At 35.2% G+C, this 18,607-nt stretch overlaps 3 protein-coding genes across 7 annotated transcripts; 1 reads left to right on the top strand and 2 right to left on the bottom strand.

Annotated features, from left to right (window-relative positions):
- Positions 1-893: 893 nt before the first annotated feature.
- On the bottom strand, positions 894-4,565 carry Ubc4 (ubiquitin conjugating enzyme 4). Of its 2 annotated transcripts, none has more exons than XM_018516334.1 (5): positions 2,987-3,030; positions 2,291-2,443; positions 1,914-1,996; positions 1,510-1,673; positions 894-1,407 (listed from the first exon to the last, which is right to left on the bottom strand). In XM_018516334.1, the coding sequence occupies exons 1-5, from the start codon at positions 3,008-3,010 to the stop codon at positions 1,268-1,270; spliced, it is 564 nt and encodes a 187-aa protein (XP_018371836.1). In that variant the 5' UTR covers positions 3,011-3,030; the 3' UTR covers positions 894-1,267. The 2 variants fall into 2 exon arrangements, with proteins under 2 accessions (XP_018371836.1, XP_018371835.1); XM_018516333.1 differs by lacking the exon at positions 2,987-3,030 and adding an exon at positions 3,954-4,565 and having other exon boundaries at positions 902-1,407.
- Prps (phosphoribosyl pyrophosphate synthetase) lies at positions 3,337-12,768 on the top strand. Of its 4 annotated transcripts, none has more exons than XM_018516329.1 (7): positions 3,360-3,450; positions 5,741-5,948; positions 6,672-6,855; positions 9,730-9,753; positions 11,026-11,249; positions 11,336-11,669; positions 11,791-12,768. In XM_018516329.1, exons 1-7 carry the CDS (start codon positions 3,381-3,383, stop codon positions 11,881-11,883), a joined length of 1,137 nt encoding a protein of 378 aa, XP_018371831.1. In that variant the 5' UTR covers positions 3,360-3,380; the 3' UTR covers positions 11,884-12,768. The 4 variants fall into 4 exon arrangements, with proteins under 4 accessions (XP_018371833.1, XP_018371831.1, XP_018371830.1 ...); XM_018516328.1 differs by lacking the exon at positions 9,730-9,753 and adding an exon at positions 8,010-8,072; XM_018516331.1 differs by lacking the exons at positions 5,741-5,948; positions 9,730-9,753 and adding an exon at positions 8,010-8,072 and having other exon boundaries at positions 3,337-3,450.
- A 180-nt stretch (positions 12,769-12,948) lies between these two features.
- On the bottom strand, positions 12,949-15,272 carry LOC108766814 (metallophosphoesterase domain-containing protein 1). The gene is made up of 5 exons (XM_018516332.1): positions 14,741-15,272; positions 14,386-14,530; positions 14,021-14,297; positions 13,414-13,640; positions 12,949-13,331 (listed from the first exon to the last, which is right to left on the bottom strand). Exons 1-5 carry the CDS (start codon positions 14,861-14,863, stop codon positions 13,204-13,206), a joined length of 900 nt encoding a protein of 299 aa, XP_018371834.1. The 5' UTR covers positions 14,864-15,272; the 3' UTR covers positions 12,949-13,203.
- Positions 15,273-18,607: the final 3,335 nt, after the last annotated feature.

The following is an 18,607-nucleotide window of genomic DNA, read 5'->3' as shown; positions in this document are numbered from 1 at the left end:
AGTCTGGAATGTACACGGCACAACACAAATACAAAAACAAGTAAGACAAGATATAAACTTGTAAAGATACATATCTATGATGTGAACAGTTTTTTACTTCCTGTAAACCAACACTAAAAATGTACAAGTATAAAATATTGACATCAAAGCGAACAAGTATATGAATCTTTTTACAGGTCGTATCTTACTTCAATAATATACAAGCGATTCGCTCACATAAATTATGCTTTTTCTACCTTTTTTTCAAATGAAAGATTAATTTTTTTGAACATATGCATATAGTATATTAACAGTTTTATTTATCATAAATCAGTGATGACCAAATTACATTTGATAATTATGATAAATTTCAAATTAGTATAAATTTTTTTTTCAATTAAATAGATTTAAATATAAGTTAAAATAATCAAAATTTAAAATCTAACATAATTTTTTTTATTAAAAACATTTAACATTGTAAAACTATAAAAAATTTATAAGCTGTAATAACAAGATGTGTACCTTGTATTAAAGAACAAAAGAAATATATTTTTATTGTAGCATGTAATTTCTATTAAGAATATAAATGATGTAATCTTGAAATGTATAGATTATGTACAGTTTATAAAGAAAATTTGTGCATCACTGATATGAAAAATAGATTATAAATTATAGAAACTGCAAACGGGATCAAATTATACTTGAAAGATGTAGTCTATGAATACATGTATTAGATTTTACTAGCAATTCAATATTTCAAATACAAATTGAAAATCTAGAATGCAATTAAAATTATCAAAGGCTAATTATAAAAGATAAAATAAAAATTCGAAAGTGATACACAGAATTAAAGGATATTATGCATTTATATCATTTAATTTGTGATATCTTGAATTATTACGTACAAAATAAACAATCAAGAATATATCAATTTAAACTGTGTTGTAAAATTATGCTATTTCTTAAGCAACAATGGAATTTGAACAGAATGTAATGCAGAACAGTATAGTTCTCAGAAAATGTTAAAAATTTTTCTTATTGATTCTAACCATTTTTTTTTAATTATTTTTCCCTCATGTTCTTACGTTACAAATTAAATAGATTACTATTGATAAATGTTGGATAGCTTTTCAGATAATTTCTTTCCATCATCCAGCTATTGTCAATATAATTGCAGAATTCCAATTGTAAAATCATTAATGATATCAATATTCGGACATGATATTATTACAAGGAAATTTTTTTGCAGAAAATGAATGGATGTGATAAATTAACTATGTAGTTATCACTAACTAAAGAGGCAGTGCTCGGTGGCGCGTTCCAAGTCCCAATTATACGAAGATAGAGCGACTCTCGCGTTATGTTCTTCGATTCCCATATCTGTTAATCTTCTTATCTTGTCATCTAAATCGGGCATTTTCGCTGGCCCTAGAGAATCAATATATAGATCAGTATTTTAATAAAAAAAAAATATATATATATACATACATACATAAAATGCGCGAATATACGCAGGAATAATACACGTACCACCTGCATATACAAATGTCCAATGTGTGGCAGTTTGACGAAACAATTCAGGATGTTCTTTATATTGTTTAGCGACTACCGCATCCTGAGGATCATCAGGTTCTGCTGCAGATAATAACGCTTGAAGCGATAGCAGTACCGTACGCAGAGTCATTGCGGCAGCCCTTAAATACGATAATAAAAATGAGATTATTTTACAGATGCATAACTACATTACGTACAACAAAGTCACAAGATTAAATTTACAAAATATGTAAATACATAATCAAGTATATAAATAATAAATAACAAATATCTTTTCATTCAGTAAAAGAAGTTGTAAAACGTATTAAATAAAAGTTTTTGTATATTGAGATATACGAATATTCATAATTTAATTAATAAATTATAATAAAAATACATGCCATTGATCTTTTAAAATATCCAAACATATGGCACCAGTAACAGAAGATATATTGGGATGCCATATTTTTGTTATAAAACGTACCTGCAAAATACAAATTTTATATAATACAAAACTTGACAATTTATTTATGAAAACTTGAAATTTATTTTATCCATTATGAGTATTTAAAATACAGTATACAAATTCATACTGAAGACATAATATTATATTAATAATATATGTGTGTTGTCAATTTATGAAAATCAATAAAGTGATAAGATTTATAGTATTAACTTTGTTATATTATTATACTGTAATGAAAGATAATAGACATTTTTTAGAAGCTACGCTTGCTACACAAGTATTACATTTACATTCTTAAAACTATGAACTTACTTTAGGAGGATTAAATGGATACGTCTCGGGAACTTTGATCTCGAGCACAAAGTTACCACCTTCGTATGGTGTGTCTGGTGGACCAGCAATCTCTCCTTTTAATTCGGTAAGACTATCGTTGACCAACTCTACTTTAATCGCACATTTTGCTATCTATTACAAACATTAAATAAATAAAGTATTAGATGACCAAGTTGCTATAAATATGTTATAAATGTGTAATATGTAACAACTTGGACGTACAGTGTATCAAAACTTGTAAACAACTACACACACACACACACACATATGGACATGATTAAGCAAAATGGAAATAACTTGTAAGATACGTTACATTATGAAGAAAAAATAAATCTGTAATTTAAGTGTTAAGATTACTTAAATTCAAATTAATGAATAAATATGTTTGTGACGAAACTGTAATATGTACTAATTTATTAGAAATCAAATCTATTAAGGGTTTGTGACAAGGACATAAAAATATTTTACAACTTTATTTATATATATTTGGAAGGCATATAGACATTTTTATACAGCAACACAACAATCAAGTTGTAAAAATCGCAACCTTGGAGAGCAAATTGATAGCAAAAATGATTAGAAAAGTAAAGACAAAGCGGTTTATTCAAAGAAAACAATTGAGCATTAAGAAATGGTAGCAGCGCAGGAATATTTCAGATAGTTTTGATAATGTACGCGACACTTGTTTTTCAATCGCATCCCTGTTTCCCCAGGCAGAAAAACATTTCAGTTATGTGATGATAGATAAAAGGACGAGATAATAGAAGCGACGAAAACACATTGCTAAATTATGCTCCCTCGTAAAATTCGTGTGTGGTACTCGCGTCATCAGAGTCTCGCGGTACAATAATCAAAATAAACATGTAATCATAACCTATGTCCTATGACATCCGAGGCATGATAAGAGAAATCTCGATCGTTTCACGCAATAACGGAATTCATAATAAAATATACAAAACTATCATGATACGGCCTTAGTCGCGACGCCTCGGCGTAAATCAGCCGTCCGAAAGCACGTGCAAGTATTATCGGGGACGGACGTATTAAATGCGAGCGAGGGAATGCAGAAATGAGCAATCTGAAAAAGTGCAAAGCCTCCCAGTGCGGCCGAGATCCCGGACCTGCACACGCGCATCGTGGTGAGTACACGGTCGATTCGAGCCATCCATACTCGAGCGAGAATATTTTCATTAGATTGTCCAATTTCCGACATTCGACGTAGGACAAGGAGATGCCGATTAGCATATCGCAACATTACAACACGCGTTACCATTCGATACTGACAGAAGTGCGTTGAGCACTCTCTCTCTTTCTCTCTGCATATTCCAGAATCTAGATTCTAAAAGTAGGTAGACGAAAGACAAGAAAGGAAATACAGGTAGGAGTGACGGTGTCGAGGACTGGGTTGCGATTTGCGATTTGCGAGTTGCGCGACGAGCAACAGGCTCTCCTGTCACATTTCGCCTGCCGAGAGCGGATTCGTCTGGATTCGTCGACGACCGCGTGTTAGCAATCTCCGATCGCGGGGATTGCGTTATATCCAGTAATATCGCGAGGATCAGTACGCGCGAACTCTGGCTTGCTCCGGCTGCCGTCGACTCGACCGACTCGACAGTCGACACTACGCCGCCCGCTCACTCACCTCCTCACTCTTTATAACCTCTTTGAACTCCCGTTTGATTCGCTGTGCCGCGATGTTCGCCATGGCTCCCGAATCACCTAAAACGGTTAGCACGTTGTCATTGTCACTTGGACGAGGACGAACGAGCGAGCTCGTGCCCTGCGACGCGTTTCCTCGCACGTTGGCGGCGTCGCGTCGCGTAGCGTAGCGTAAACGTAGCGTCGCGTCGCGTCGCGCGTAGAGTGTCCTCCACGTGAATGTCGCGAAATGCGAAATGCGAAATGCGACTCGACGAATCCCGTGCACCTGCACCCAAATCCGTAGTTTTCGCTCGCGTTCACCCGGACTCGTCCCTAACGTCCCTAGACCCTAACCGCCTAACCCAGTTGCAACGGCAGTATCTACGAAATCACGCCGCCGCCGCGCACCACCGCGCACGTACACACGCGACTTGTCGTTCGACTCATCGCCACCGGTAGCCACCGGCGCGGCGCCACATCAATGTGCAAAAGTTGACTATCACTCGGCAGTCGGCACTTCGGCACTCGCTCTCTCTCTCCGCGCCCGCCCCTTTTGAATTTCGTCTAGATTCACGTCGCGCCAAGCCAAGCCAAGCCAAGCCAAGCCAAGCAGCCCATGCCCATGAGCCCACTCACTCAACTCACTGCTCACCGCTGGCTCTGGCTGCGTGTCGCCATTTGCGCCCAATTGCGCTATTTACACTATTGCGCCAATGCGCCCCGATCTCCGAATTCTCCGATCCGCGGGATGACAAGATTGACAAGGCGGCACGTGTACACGTGCGACGAATGCGAGTATGCGACCAACATGTTCCGCTCGCGGATTAAAGTACCTTATCAGCGCGAGGGGTGGAACTGGTGGAACTGGCGGAAGCACGAGCGAGACCACCTTGTCGTGAAATCGGTCAAGTAAGGTGATCAACCGTCCCGAATTAAGAGGGACAGTCCTCATTTTTAAACTCTTCGTCTCATTTTCCTTTTGAGACGCGTCCCAAATTTTCTCCCAAATTGAGGATTTTAATGTAAGATCGAAAATAATGTGAAATATAATTTTCACAGCTTTATTGATTTGCTTATTTAAAAATCTAAATATTCACAAAAAATATTCAGTATAGAAAATACAGTTAGTCAATTCGATGTAACTTAAATTTTGTTGTAATGTCACACATTGAGTGTTAATTATTATAGTTATTTACAAATATAATAATATATATAATATTGTATATTATTTTAACAATTATATAAGAAAATATTAATTAAAATTTAATCAAGTAATACTTGCTATAGAGAATAAAAACAATCCGATAGGTAAACATTTGTAAGATTAAGGTCAGAATTCAGATATTTGAGCGATATGTGAACAAAGAAATTTTAGCTTCTTTCGTTTTGATTGATCAAAGTTCAATCTTCAGTCTCAATTTTCGATTTGAATGCGTAGTCTGATACCGGTCTTACGCAAGCAGTTTGGAAGACGGCCGTAAGCATATCTTCAATAAAACCGTTTATCAACGATGGTTATTTTCCGCGTGAGATGAAGAGAGAGGGAATAAGTGTCTATAAGTTAAGTGATAACGAAGCCCCGCTCCGTTCAACCGCTGCGTCAGCGCGCTAATTGCCAAATACTGCAAGATATGGATATAGATGTAGATGTAGATATACCCAGTCCCAAAGTCCCAATCCCAATACCCTCATGCGGCGTGCGCGTAGGCGGAGCGTGATGCAGCGACGTCACGTCCGGTGCGCGCGCGATCACCGATTGGCCGACCGCCCCGGTGCTTTCTGTTGTAGTGATGCCTGTGTCGCAGCCAGTACGTGCCAAGAGTTTGTTACGCGCAAACTTGGAAAACTCACGCGCGCGAGTCTTACAGAGCAGAATGCCCAACATCAAGGTCTTCAGCGGGACCTCGCATCCGGATCTCGCCCAGCGGATCGTCGACCGCCTCGGCATCGACATCGGCAAGGTTGTCACCAAGAAATTCAGCAACCTCGAGACATGGTAATGGTCGCTACCACGCCGCAACCACGTTTTTATTGTCAGTCACAAGACCACGTGTCGTCGCGCGTGGACTGTGTGATAGGATGATTCCCACACGGTGAACCTCGTCGTACCAAACCAAACGAACGCCGTCGCGTTTCGCGCATTCTCCTTCTAGCCTGCCTTATTCCTCCTCCGCGCAGTGCTCCGCAACGCTCCGGAACGCTCCGCGACGCACGGCCTCCGCGTCATTCCTTCACAATACGCAGGATAACGCTATCAACAACGCTCCTCCGCGTTACCTATCTCTGTTCCCTCGTGCCCAATCTCGCTTCACCTCGCTGATCGCTTTACGACACTTCTAAACCTACGTTTTTCTAACTCGATGGACGCGTGCCGCGTGCGTCGATCCGCGCCACGATGTTTCTCCAAACGAATACAATGTGCGGAGCCGCGTGCACTCGTCAGATTCGCTCCTTCTGAGCTCGCAAAATGCCTGCACCCACCGCAGAGATCACGACCATCACGTCGCAGATGATAATAAACGAGAAAAATCTCGCCGAGAAAAATCTTCTTTTCCGCAGCTTACATTAAGCAGTACGCATCGATATCTTGCAGATATTAACTCCGAGTTTTAGTTTGTACTTTCTAGTTATCGAAAAAATTATCTAATCGAGAATCTCATTCATATTCCACTGTTTTTGTAAGATTGCAGGTAATAACGCAAGATTTAATAATGTTTAGCGTGGAGATAGGAGAATCCGTCCGTGGAGAAGATGTCTACATCGTGCAAAGTGGAAGCGGCGAGGTGAACGATAATCTTATGGAACTTCTCATCATGATCAACGCTTGTAAAATTGCTTCTGCATCCCGAGTAACAGCGGTGATACCTTGTTTTCCTTATGCGAGGCAGGACAAAAAAGACAAGGTAGGCGAAACAAATAGCATAATCGCTCCATTATTTACTCCTATATATTTGTATTCTGTAAATTAGTGTCATGTTGAAATAAGTAGACATGTTACGTGCTGCTGTAAAGCATTCTTTAAGGGTAATGCTTATTTTCATTGAGATTGCATCAGCAACACAACACTAAGCAACTTTATAATATAATATATGAGATAATTTATTGATGTAAGAAATAAATAGTAAGTAAATATGTGATACATAGTATATATATATATATATATTTACATACATTTATAGTAGAAAATTTGTACAAAAATTTTGATTTTATTGAAAATATTTTTAATAATTGTATCTTTATTATATACTTTTTCATAAAATGATAAGTACATTTTGCATCCTATTAAACACTAAACTATATATAGTTGGAGAGCAGTTCTGTTTTATACCTCAAAATTTATACATTGCTCATAACGTATAGCTATAATATACTTAAGACATTCTAATAACTGAGACATATATCTAGATAATCATTGCGGCATATATATTTGTATATACGTATGTAAAACTGTATATGTATCATAACTGTAATGATTCTTCTTTTTTTTTAATTATTACTAATGTACATTTTTGAAAATTAACATAATTACATTCTATTTATTTCTGAATAAATAGATACTTGTGAATATTAATCTTTCCTCTTATATAATGCTTCATCGGCGTGGCTTTCAAAAAACATTAAGTAACATATGTATAAACTGATGACAATTTTTTAAACAGGATTTAGACGTGTCTCATGGACATATGTACTTAATATATATAATTCGAATTTTATACCATCATGTAATATGATCTGATAAAATCTTTTCGATTGTTGTGATTTACTAATTTGATCGAGAAGCACATTTTTTTAAATCTTATTTAAATAAACTTCTTTCACATCAGTAGCAAATTTTTGTTAAATTACAAATTGAGTATTTCTTTTTTTTTTTTCTAAAAATATTCAATCACAATATATGATACAGATTCAACTACTTTATTTATATTGTATAAAATCTTATGTTTATTTTTTAATTATTATTTTAAAGTTTTTGATAGTTAAAACAACAAGCATGATAACGGAGAAAACGTTATCTTGAAGAAACTCTATATTTCTTTAATGTGCTATATCTTCACAGGGCGGTGATGGTGGAGACTCTAAAAATCAGATTGTCATGAAGTCGAACGAGTGGAAATTCAGGGTAACTTGCGGCGGTCCTTTTATCTGTTCTATTAATTCTTTCATAGCTTTGCAACAGACCAATGGAGTAATATCATTTCTGGAACGCAAAACTTGATCTCATCGTCATATGAAATATGCTTGTATTCTGTCGGCTTTATGTTACTGGGCTGCATCAGATAATACACTTAGATTACAGGATCTTCACCATTCGCTGATTACTGTAAATTCTTTTTTTTACATTCTTTAGAAGATATCTATGTTCTACTCTGTCAGGCAAAATCAAAATTAATGAGAATTTTAATTTCCAATAGACTTTCTACAATAAGCCGCAAGTCAGAACGTCAGAAGTCTTAACCAGTCTTAACCAAGTCGTTCAAGTTGGCTATTGGCCAACTTCACCGATTATGACTTAAGATCGCTTAGAACTTCTGACTTGCGGCTTATTGTAAAAGGGCTGTAATAGTAACTGAAATTATATTGGCTAGTTATTTCTATTTATGACTTTATGACAAATATTTAAGGACTGTGTGTGTGCATATATATATATATATATGAAATAGGAACAGATACTTTTTATATAAATGATATATGACTTAAAAATTTTATCTTAAATATTCGAAATGTATGATATAAAAAAAAATATCTTTTTTAAATATCATATTGTGTGAAGCAAATGGTGAAATTAGCACATAGTTGAAGTATACAAGGGAAATATATTATTAATTATATAGGGATAATATACTTAATATGCAAGCAATGCATGAATTATAAATGAAACTTGTAATTTTTTACTTGTAAAACTCATATCGTAACTATAAGTGAATTGTATATATCATTTATATTATAAGTGAATTATTCCATTTAAATCTTGTAAAAAATCGAGCATGAGTTAAGCTCTACAAGTTTCGTTATTCAATCAGGTTTATTCACTAGTCATAAAGCTTCATTTTGAATACTCATTGCTTTTAGTATCAATACATGCGTATCATCTTGAAATACAGATAAGACTATAGATAATTATAATATCACATAGAGAGAATTATGATTTTCATATATTACATTTTATCACTTGACGTAATTGGGAAGTTTGTAATGAAACAAATAGTAAATATTTTAGAATTTTTAAGCACTGCAAATGCATTTCAAGCATGTTATTTATAATGATGTAGGGTTATCAAAAGTTGGATAACCTAAACGGTTGTTGCAAAACTCGTGCTAGATTTCTCCAAGGGAAGTTTTTTGCACATTTTTGTTGCCACGGTAATAATAATCACATTAACCAATTTCTGATATACTTTATATTTTATTAATTTTTTCATTAAATATGTACTTACTATATTCTGAATAATATTTCTTACATTTTTTTGTTATTTTGTATTTATTTTAAAAGTTTATGGGTACTAATATTTATTTACTAATTACATTTTTATATGTTCATGTACAACAAAAATGGGCGCTTTTTAATAATATTAATTGGGGACTGCATGGAAACAATATAAGATTAAAAATTCTCCATCACCTTCTTAAATAGTTATCAGTCATATCATTTGTCCTTTATATCTTTAGATTACCTATTGAAAATGAAAAGATATCAGAAAAATTATTATTGACTATAATATTTGCTAGGAAAAAGTTATTATATTTGTTTAAGTTTCTGACTAGTTGGGTATTTTCAGGATATTCCGCCTGACCTGTCTACAGTGAGTATAATAGCAACGAGATTGTCGAGTGCAGCGTTTGTAATGATAACTCGATGAACCATTCGAGAGATTTGTAATATTATTTTTGAATTCAGACAAGAATTTTCTTTGTAGGACTAACCAAACTTATAATATCGTTGCTATACAAACATAAGTGGTGTCCCCATGAATGAATGAATGAATGAGACATTTGGTCAAAGCATATTGATATCCGAATGAGAGGGCAAAATATTAATATAATAGCAGTACGTTGTTGGCAATTACATTAGTATAGTGGGGTACGCACATGTATATGTTTCATTGGGTACTAATTGAAGCTTAAATCAGTGTTATTGTCCAAGTGTACTAATCAAATATTGCCTATCCTATTAATGCTTAAATAGCATAGGAATGTCAATGTGTTATCTTGGTGATAACTCGTCTTGTCGATACAATAATTGTTGACAGTACATACTTAAAAATTATTATTAATAGCTTTTATAAAACCTTATATACTCATTACACAAGTACTACGTTTTACTAAAAATATTCCATCCATTTTTGCACAATGCATCTCTCCATATCAAAGACAATGTACTAATACAGATAAATTTTAATTTGCAAACTGTAAATTCTTTTTTATATATAATTTTGCAGATATAATATTAGAAATGCAGAATCGCGATATTGACATATTTGTTTTTTAGAGTATATATATCTTTACATTTGTGAACTTATCTATGTAGATATTACATATCTGTCACCAATGTTTGCCCTCTTGTTCATCTCAAATTATCCTTTGCTACATAAGGGCAAAGGACCGAGATGCATTGTGTTCTGTTTTGCGTTCATAATGTTAGATATTTTGCTTTACTTATGATAATTGTTGAGAGTCTAACTGGGGTGCATTTGCAACGTTGTTTCCCTGTATTTTTTTTATGAATATATTTATATCTACTGAGAGAAGAGTAATATTTTAGTACATAGTCATTATATTCATATTTTGTCCCCTCTGAAAAAAATCTTTTTTGGCAATCATCTCCGATATTTGATAAACTATATTGTATCTTCCAAAAGCCGATATAGGCAGCCGCGATATAAATTAACATATTTTTTTAAATTTTTATTTAGTTTAAAAGGTAATTGGTTTTTTCCTATTTCTCAAATGTTTTCATGTTTTTAAGGGACTTTTTAATAGCAATTTCTTTAAATTACAGGATATTTCCAGTTGCAAATGGACTTGAAGGACTCGTACAAATTCTCAAAACTGATCTATCGAAATGTATTTTACAGAGCCGTGCGCCAATCTCCGCAAAATTAGTAGCAAATATGCTTTCTGTGGCGGGTGCTGATCACATTATCACAATGGACTTGCATGCTAGTCAAATACAAGGATTTTTCGACATCCCAGTAGACAACTTATTCGCCGAACCTGCTGTTCTCAAATGGATTAAAGAGAATATCGTTGAATGGCGAAATAGTATCATTGTCTCCCCTGACGCTGGTGGTGCCAAAAGGTGAATATTTAATAATAATAATAAAAAAGAAATTTCAGTCGAGAAGAAATACACTGATCGTCTTTTATTTTATTTTTACTTTGCAGAGTCACATCTATCGCAGACCGATTAAATGTCGAATTTGCGCTCATACATAAAGAAAGGAAGAAAGCGAATGAAGTCGCCAGTATGGTATTGGTTGGTGATGTTAAAGACAGAGTTGCTATTCTTGTAGACGATATGGCTGACACTTGTGGTACCATCTGTCACGCAGCAGAAAAGCTGTTGGAAGCTGGTGCCACGAAAGTTTATGCGATACTTACACATGGCATCTTCAGTGGGCCAGCAATTAGTAGAATTAACAATGCTTGCTTCGAGGCTGTGGTAGTGACTAATACTATCCCTCAAGATGGTCACATGAAAGATTGCCCAAAGATTCAGGTAAATATATTTCTTACATTAGAGAAACTGACATGAAATGCTTATCGCGATAACGGTAACAATGGTGTTATACAGATTTAATCGCGACACAGAGGACTGATTATCTTTTATCTTTTTTTAGTGTATTGATGTCTCGATGATGTTTGCCGAAGCAGTGAGGCGGACACATAATGGTGAATCTGTATCGTACCTGTTTTCAAACGTACCATATTAGATGCAAATCTTCCGTAATTTACTTTAAACTATGTAAGAAGAGCATATTCTTTTTACATTTGTTTATTGTTATTGTTAGTTAAAAACTACTTCGTTTACCTGCTAGTTAGGTTTATATTCTGTGTGTCCTATAATTCCAAATTAAAATGATACTATTTTTTCATAAATCTCTAATAGCAAATACACGATTAATCGATATAAAAAGCACGAACTTTTAGAAGATTAAAGATTTAGATGTGTGTAAGATGTTTTTTTTAACTTAATAGTTCTTCGAATTTTTCCAAACAGTAAAAGAGATGTATAATACTTAAGAATTTTGTTGCAATCAAAGAAAGTTGCAATTTGGGCTCAACTTATGACATTATTCTTTTTATCAGTCTCAATTTAACACAAAATGATAGACAGATCAATCTGTTGTAATAACTATTAGTAATTTTTAATGGATTGAAATATTTGTAAACTATGATTAAAATGTGTCTTTAATGCACATAATAGTCATGTAATAATTTGCTAGGGAAAATATCAAATGAACTAACTTTAGATCTGCAATATATATATATAAATTTTTCATACATTATGTAAAAGATAGCTTAAATTTTCGTAGTTTAGTTAAAATGTGTCCAACGCGTTGCGATCATGATGTACACGATAGGAAAATGGCACTGATAGTGTTTGTAATGCAAGCATAACAATTTAGGATAATAATTTATTAAAATCAAGATAATTTACAACGTTCGATAAAGATACGAACTCTGATTTGATTCTTTAAAATAGCCTTCGATCAATTATGCGAATTTAGCTTGACACGGCTATGGTGACGATTGCAAATTTTTTCTTAATAGTGCCATTTGTTATTCGAGTGGATATTACAATAAATGTATAAAAAAATATAAGTGATTTTTTTATTAGTAATAATTGCATAAAGCATATATAATCCCCTAAAATTTTATATTTTCAATAACACGTTCTTTCATTTTAACGAGAATAATGAAATATCGAGTATCTCTTATTGAAAATAGATGATGAAAATTTTATATGTAAAAGAAATATGGACAATATAATTAATTTTTATTTAGGAAAGAGATTACAAATTGGATTATATTTTTTATTATTATCGAGACATTACAAATCGCGTGTGAAAAAGAAATGCTAGTTAATACTTATACAATAGAAATGTTTACACATACCTGATTTAAAAATTAAGGCAAGAGGTTACTATCTAATTTTATACGTCACTCATGTAATGGTTTTTCTTAAGCTCGTGAGAAATATCTTTCTGAAGTAGCATGACAAATTCATTTATGTTATCTCGTTTGAAGATTTATGATTTGTTTATACCAGAAGGTAGTGTTATATCAAATACTATCGGTGGATTATTTGGCAAATAATTTATATCACATGTTGATGCATTAATATATATTATTTTGCCATCTGAAGATATGCCGTATCCTGTAAAATTATACATAAGATGGGTAAAATGATATCTCCCATATTAATACAAATATATACAATTATATATTATCATTAATACCTTCGTGTATATGACCAAATACATGGTATTTGGGCTTTACGCGATTTTGCACTGTCGACAATAATTCGACGCATCCAGCTCGTACTCCAGTACAGCACAGGTCTCCGTGACCTACAGGAGGAGTATGTGTTACCAGGATATCTGTGTCAGATGGAATCATTTCCCACTTTGAGAGGCACGCTTCTCCACGTGGCACATTAAATGCCCACTTACAAAACTCTGGTTGCCTAAAGTTTCAACGAAATGTCCCTCAGAAATAAGAATCTCTTATACCTGAAATTATTTTCTACAAATATTTCGCATAGTGTATTCAAAAAAGACATGCGTTTATTTTTTTTACAATCGTAATGGTTCAACTAATCTTAAGAAACACATCAAATAAATTTTATGTATTATTTAGTTTTAAAGTATTCAAACATAAAATATAAAAATGCTCTTGCAAAAATACAAGCTATTCTCTCTCTCTCTCTCTCTCTCTCTCTCTCTCTCTCTCTCTCTCTCTCTCTCAATTTAATTTCAACTTCATCTTTATTTAATTAAATACAAACATTACATGTTCACTTTTATTAACCAAATTATTTAATACAATTGATATGGCAATGCTTACCATGGAGTACCATATATCTTAATCCCATTCACTATAATCTCAGAATCTTCAAGATATATGCAATTTGTCAAATAATCTTTAACATTAGTAGTTTTAATAGCTTCCGCGAGAGTATCCTTGGACATACCCAAGGTAGGTATATCATCAAGTATGCTGGTTCCTGTATGTTTTTGATGATCTCCACTGGTGTGCACGGAAAATGGATGTGTAAATGTAGGATCAAAACTAAGTTCATGATTCCCAGCTATAACTATTTTGTGTTTGTGTGTTAAATTACCTAGAATTAAGATATGTCTTTCAACATTTGTATTTCTTGTTCAACATATAAACGTTACAGTGTACACACACAATAATTTTTTGTTTACCTATCCAATTATTGAATTCTATGACCTCTTGCAAGCTACCACATTTCGTAAAATCCCCGGCGTGAATGAAGACGTCTCCCGCGGGTACGTCAAACTTTATGAACGGTGTGAGCGAGTGTGTATCGCTCATACATACCACGCGCAACTAAAATGGAAAATCACGATTAACCCTGCGATTAATGAGCATATATATTGACAATCGGATAAGAAATTAACAATTTAAATTCTGCTTTCTCCTCTCAAACGTATAATTAACAACTTTGAACGTATAGAACGAGTGAAGGTGACTTTTAAGGTTAACACAAACATATTTCTTCGTATAGAGATTGGAATTGTCAAAAATCGTTGGACATACTTTGTCGCTCGGTGCTTCGGTCGTCGGCAATTTAGCATTTATTTTTACAACTTTCTGATGCTCAGATAACTCATGCCAGGCTGCCGTAGGATCAGCTGTCAATGGATGAATAGCTATCTTCATGCTGAAAACCGGTAAATGTAATAGCCCGTTCACCGTTGGGGTTGTTACGCGCTACGAGCAGCTACTAGGGTCAATGGAAGTGACGTCAATGGATGTGACATGTCGTTTTTAAATGGAACTTATCTACTGGCGCCTCTATGTGAACAAAATGAACGCATCCATATAACCGTCAGAGAAAAACCTAAGAGAGCCCATGCGGATTTTTTTCCTGTTACGTCGAAATCGCCCGTACACCACCGCCAGTACATCCATTATCAATTTGAGAACTACGTGACTATATACATTTATTGACACTATCGATAAAATCGTATCGTCGAAAGTAGATGTGGTTCGTCTCTGTACTAAATACTCAGAACAGAAGCACAGTATAATAGAAGCGTGCCGACTATCCATAGGAGGGAGAGTTTAATGGGTCCTTGAACGAACAAATTTTAATTTCGCATCTCCATTACATTTTTGTATGAAAAAGTACATACGTCCCATTTTGTAACTATATTTAGTTATGACAATTTATATATAATTTGTTATAAATATACTTTACAAATACTTTACAAATACTTTACAAATACTTTCTTAAGATGTCAAGATATATTTAAGAACCATTAAAAAATTTTTATATACTTGCAAAAGCGACGAAAATTAAAGTATACAATTTAAATAAAAAATTAAAAGAATTATTTATACGAGTAATATTCATTATTTGAAATAACTACACTTCTGACTTATTTTTATTATTTAATATTTTATATAAATTTCCGGAAACTATTTTATATTTTTTATTTTAAACAAGTCGTATCTGCTTTTTACCAATTTCTACAATTTTGTATTTTAATTAAGTTTCTGAAACTTATTTTATGTTTCTTATTTTTAATAATTCGTATGTTATTTTATCGAGCCATGATCGGCGTTATACGTAAGTTTAAAGAATTTCTGAAACACAGATAATTTGCAGTAACAATAGTGTCTTAAATTAATTTATCAACTGAAAAATTAAATAATGATTAACGAGATATTTAGTACTTTTAGCCAAAGCTGTAATTAACACAAATTATTTTACGATATTAAGGAAATGTGCATGTATCTTTAAGGAACATGTATAGAATATGAACCTTTATTTAAATATAAATCATTAACAGAAATAATAAAAATTGAGACATAATGTTGCAATATCAAAAATACCCCACGCGAATAATTATTAATTACGTTTAAAAGAACCATGCAAGTAATATAGTATTGAACAAGTGTCAGAGATGCCAAAAACAAAGCGTACTACGATAATAAGTACGAATAATTGAATAAAGATTGTGTAAAAAAAAACCACGCTAGTAAAAACCTCTTTTTACTTCTTGCCTCTCGACATCGCATTGAATAATTAACACGAAATATTTGAAATAATAAAATAATATCAAATATGTTCCACCGAGATATAACAATGTAATAACAAAGTTGGGGTATGCTATTCTAATAAATAATTACCCGGGGCTCGACAACGATCGCGAACGTTCATCGACACGATCGTGAGAAAATTCAATTGCCACACGCATTGTTTTACTCACGATCAATTCTGCGTCGTTGTCCCGAACAGGCATCGCAGACACTTGTCGCACTCGCGCGTTTGAATTCACGAAATTGACGACGAAAGACGCTATACGTTTGCGCGAGCTGTCGTTCTACGATTCGCGTAAACCCCGTACAACAGTGTCATAACGCGCGGAATTTTCGATGGACTGTACGACCTACTGCCTAAAATACGATCTCGAATGCCAAGACGGCGCATAACGAGTCAAAAATGAATTTCGGACCTGACAAATCCGATCCAATTACTCAGTCTTGCCTTTGTGTCCGAACGGTGAAGACGGAAAGTTTATTCGCGGCCGTTGCTGGACACTTTGAAGATCCACTGGCTAGGCATCCTCCGATTTCGTTTTCTCCCTTTACTGCACCTGAAACACATTACATATACACATGAGACTCAATACGCACGAAAATATATATTCACATAATTTCGACGAGCCGGGTCGAAAAGAGACGCAAAATTCACCTTATTTAGTCTCCGGTATTCCGCGAACGCGGCTAACTTCGCGATTCCACTGTGCTCGCTCGCAACGAAAAGCACGAAAGAGGCGATCGAGAACATTCGTCGACAAGATCGCAAGTAAATCCGGCTTGCACATACGTTATCTCACGCACAAACAATCCCCCGTCGCTGCCGGAAACGAATATTGCACGTACTTGTCGCGAACGCGTATTTGAACCGGTGAGAATTCAACTACGAAGACGAAAGGACGGTATGTCACGGCGTGGCGATCGTCTACTGCGCAAGAGGCCGTGCTCCGAACTCCGAAGTCCGAATGCTCCGATCCGAGCCGTGTGGAACCAGTGGTGCACATTTGGCCCCCGGGCAACACGAAAACCCGCCCCACCACTTTGCCGCTGCGCGAGAGCGAGCGAGACAGAGTGACTCGCTGTCTCGCTCGCTCTCACGCAGCGGCAAAGTGGTGGGGCGGTTTTCCGTGTTGCCGGGGAGCCAAATGTGCATCACTGCTCCGAAGTCCGAATGCTCCGATCCGAGCCGTGTGGAACCCATAGCGCGTGACGTAGCTCTACGTCACAGTGACGTCGCTGTGACGTAGCCTACGTCATGCGCGTCACGCTACGGGGTCAGCACGGCTCGGTGCACGGTCGCTTGCGCAGTAGACGATCGCCACGCCGCGCCGCGACATACCGTCCTTCCGTCTTCGTAGTTGAATTCTCACCGGTTCAAATACGCGTTCGCGACAAGTACCTACGTGCAATATTCGTTTCCGGCAGCGACGGGGGATTGTTTGTGCGTGAGATAACGTGTGTGGAAGCCGGATTTACTTGCGATCTTGTCGACGAATTTTCTCGATCGCCTCTTTCGTGCTTTTCGTTATGATCGAATACAGTGGAATCGCGAAGTTAGTCGCGTTCGCGGAATACCGGAGACTAAATGAGGTGAATTTTGCGTTTCTTTTCGACCCGGCTCGTCGAAATTATGTGAATATATATTTTCGTGCGTATATTGAGTCTCATGTGAATGTGTAATGTGTTTCAGGTGCAGTAAAGGGTGAAAACGAAAGCGGAGGATGCCTAGCCAGTGGATCTTCAAAGTGTCCAGCAATGGCCGCGAATGAACTTTCCGTCTTCACCGTTCGGACACAAAGGCACGACTATGAGTAATTGGATCGGGATTTGTCAGGTACGCATTTAATTTTTGACTCATTATGCGCCGTCTTGGCATTCGAGATCGTATTTTAGGCAGTAGGTCATACCATCGAAAATTCCGCGCATTGTGACTGTTTTACGGGGTTCACGCGATTCGTAGCACGGCTGCTCGCGCAAACGTATAGCATCTTTCGTCGTTAATTTCGTCAATTCAAACGCGCGAGTGCGATGCTTGTTCGGGACAACGACGCGGAATTGATCGTGCGTAAAACAATGCGTGTGGCAGTTGAATAGGTTCTTTTAAACGTAATTAATAATTATTCGCGTGGGGTATTTTTGATATTGCAACATTATGTCTCAATTTTTATTATTTCTGTTAATGATTCATATTTAAATAAAGGTTCATAGAATATTCTATATATGTTTCTTGAAGATACATGCACATTTCCTTAATATCGTAAAATAATTTGTGTTAATTACAGCTTTGGCTAAAAGTACTAAATATCTCGTTAATCATTATTTAATTTTTCAGTTGATAAATTAATTTAAGACACTATT

The sequence above is a fragment of the Trachymyrmex cornetzi genome, unplaced genomic scaffold (assembly GCF_001594075.2).
Source record: "Trachymyrmex cornetzi isolate Tcor2-1 unplaced genomic scaffold, Tcor1.1 scaffold627, whole genome shotgun sequence".
In the NCBI taxonomy this organism is placed as follows: Eukaryota; Metazoa; Arthropoda; class Insecta; order Hymenoptera; family Formicidae; genus Trachymyrmex; species Trachymyrmex cornetzi.
This window is presented reverse-complemented; position numbering and strand designations above follow the sequence as displayed.

Coding starts and splice junctions, on each gene's coding strand:
- Prps (XM_018516328.1), top strand. CDS start 3,381: ATGAGCAATCTGAAAAAGTGCAAAGCCTCCCAGTGCGGCCGAGATCCC. Junction 3,451..5,740: donor ACCTGCACACGCGCATCGTG/GTGAGTACACGG, acceptor TTTCTGTTGTAG/TGATGCCTGTGTCGCAGCCA. Junction 5,949..6,671: donor TTCAGCAACCTCGAGACATG/GTAATGGTCGCT, acceptor AATAATGTTTAG/CGTGGAGATAGGAGAATCCG.
- LOC108766814 (XM_018516332.1), bottom strand. CDS start 14,863: ATGAAGATAGCTATTCATCCATTGACAGCTGATCCTACGGCAGCCTGG. Junction 14,531..14,740: donor CCGAAGCACCGAGCGACAAA/GTATGTCCAACG, acceptor TTTCCATTTTAG/TTGCGCGTGGTATGTATGAG. Junction 13,641..14,020: donor AAGATATATGGTACTCCATG/GTAAGCATTGCC, acceptor TTGAAACTTTAG/GCAACCAGAGTTTTGTAAGT.
- Ubc4 (XM_018516333.1), bottom strand. CDS start 4,016: ATGGCGAACATCGCGGCACAGCGAATCAAACGGGAGTTCAAAGAGGTT. Junction 1,674..1,913: donor GATATTTTAAAAGATCAATG/GCATGTATTTTT, acceptor ATCGTATTTAAG/GGCTGCCGCAATGACTCTGC. Junction 1,408..1,509: donor GACATTTGTATATGCAGGTG/GTACGTGTATTA, acceptor TTGATTCTCTAG/GGCCAGCGAAAATGCCCGAT.